The sequence below is a fragment of the Chaetura pelagica genome, unplaced genomic scaffold (assembly GCF_000747805.2).
Source record: "Chaetura pelagica isolate M959 unplaced genomic scaffold, ChaPel_1.0 scaffold254, whole genome shotgun sequence".
NCBI classification, from domain to species: Eukaryota; Metazoa; Chordata; class Aves; order Apodiformes; family Apodidae; genus Chaetura; species Chaetura pelagica.
In genome coordinates this window covers 456,594-457,651 of record NW_009952963.1, presented here as the reverse complement: position 1 = coordinate 457,651, position 1,058 = coordinate 456,594, and the positions used below count along the sequence as shown (strand labels likewise).

The 1,058-nt window shown below is 59.0% G+C and overlaps 1 protein-coding gene across 1 annotated transcript in view; it reads left to right on the top strand.

Moving 5' to 3' along the window:
- Positions 1 to 1,058, top strand: part of TBX3 (T-box 3) — an 11,342-nt gene that overhangs the window by 9,040 nt on the left and 1,244 nt on the right. Inside the window, exon 6 of the mRNA XM_009995679.1 lies at positions 9 to 224. Within this exon, the coding sequence (XP_009993981.1) occupies positions 9 to 224 (216 nt within the window). The remainder of the gene's footprint in view (positions 1 to 8; positions 225 to 1,058) is intronic.

Below are 1,058 nucleotides of genomic sequence, written 5' to 3'. Positions count from 1 at the left end.
GCGGGGAGAGGGGGGTGACCGGGGGGGGTGCCGGGGTCCGCTGGCCCAGCAGGCCTGTGCCCGCAGGAAGCAGCTGACCTTGCAGTCCATGCGGGTGTACGACGAGAGGCAGAAGAAGGAAAACCCCACCTCGGACGAGTCCTCCAACGAGCAGACGGCCTTCAAGTGCTTTGCCCAGTCCTCCTGCCCCGCCGTGCCTGCTGTGGGCACCTCGAGCCTCAAAGGTGAGAGCTGCGGCCCCCAGACCCCTCCTCCGGACCCCCCGGCAGAGCCCCCTCCGTGAGGGGGCCGGATCCCGCCCTGCACCGCTGCCCTCTGGCACCGATCTTCCTTCCTTCCCCTCTGTCTTCCCTCTCTCCTTTCTTCCTTCTCTTCCCTCTCACTTCTTTCTCTTGTGTTTCCTTTACTTCCCTCTTTTTATCTGTCTCTATTTCCCCCTCTTCCCTTCTTTCTTTCCTCCTCTCTCCTTGCATTCTTTCCCCTTTATTTTGATCCTTCCCACTCCTTTTTCTCTCCCTCCCTCCTCGCCCTTCTCTCTCTCTCTCACTCTCCCCTTCCACCTCTCCCCCCGGCCTCCCTCTCCTCCTGCTCCACGGTCGTTCCCCCCCTCCTCGGCTCAGCAAAGCTCCGAGTCAAGGGAGCAAAGACAGACCACGGGGCAAAAGTTCAAAACTGGAGTCACTCCATTAATATTCCCCTCTCGAATCTGTTATTAGGGGAAGGATCTTTCCCCTGGATACGCTCCCGAACTTTGTTACAGAAAAGTCAGCCTCGGTTTCTCTCTGTGAGGGGTTGGGAACTGTCTGCAGCTCCCTCACATGTATTAATCCATCCAGGGGCGGGAGGGGGGGGCAGGGGGAGGAGAAAACAACCTCTTTTTTTTTTGTTGTTGCTGCACCGGGTTGTTTCAAGTCTTGCCGGGCGGCAGGAGGGGAGGGAAGCTGGGAGGGAACCCAAAAAGCAAAGCAGAGCTTCGCACCTGGGGCTCTGAAATTAGGAGGTGAAGTGCAGAGGAATCCAGCGAAGCCGTGCGGGGGTTTGGGGAGGGGGTGTCCAGG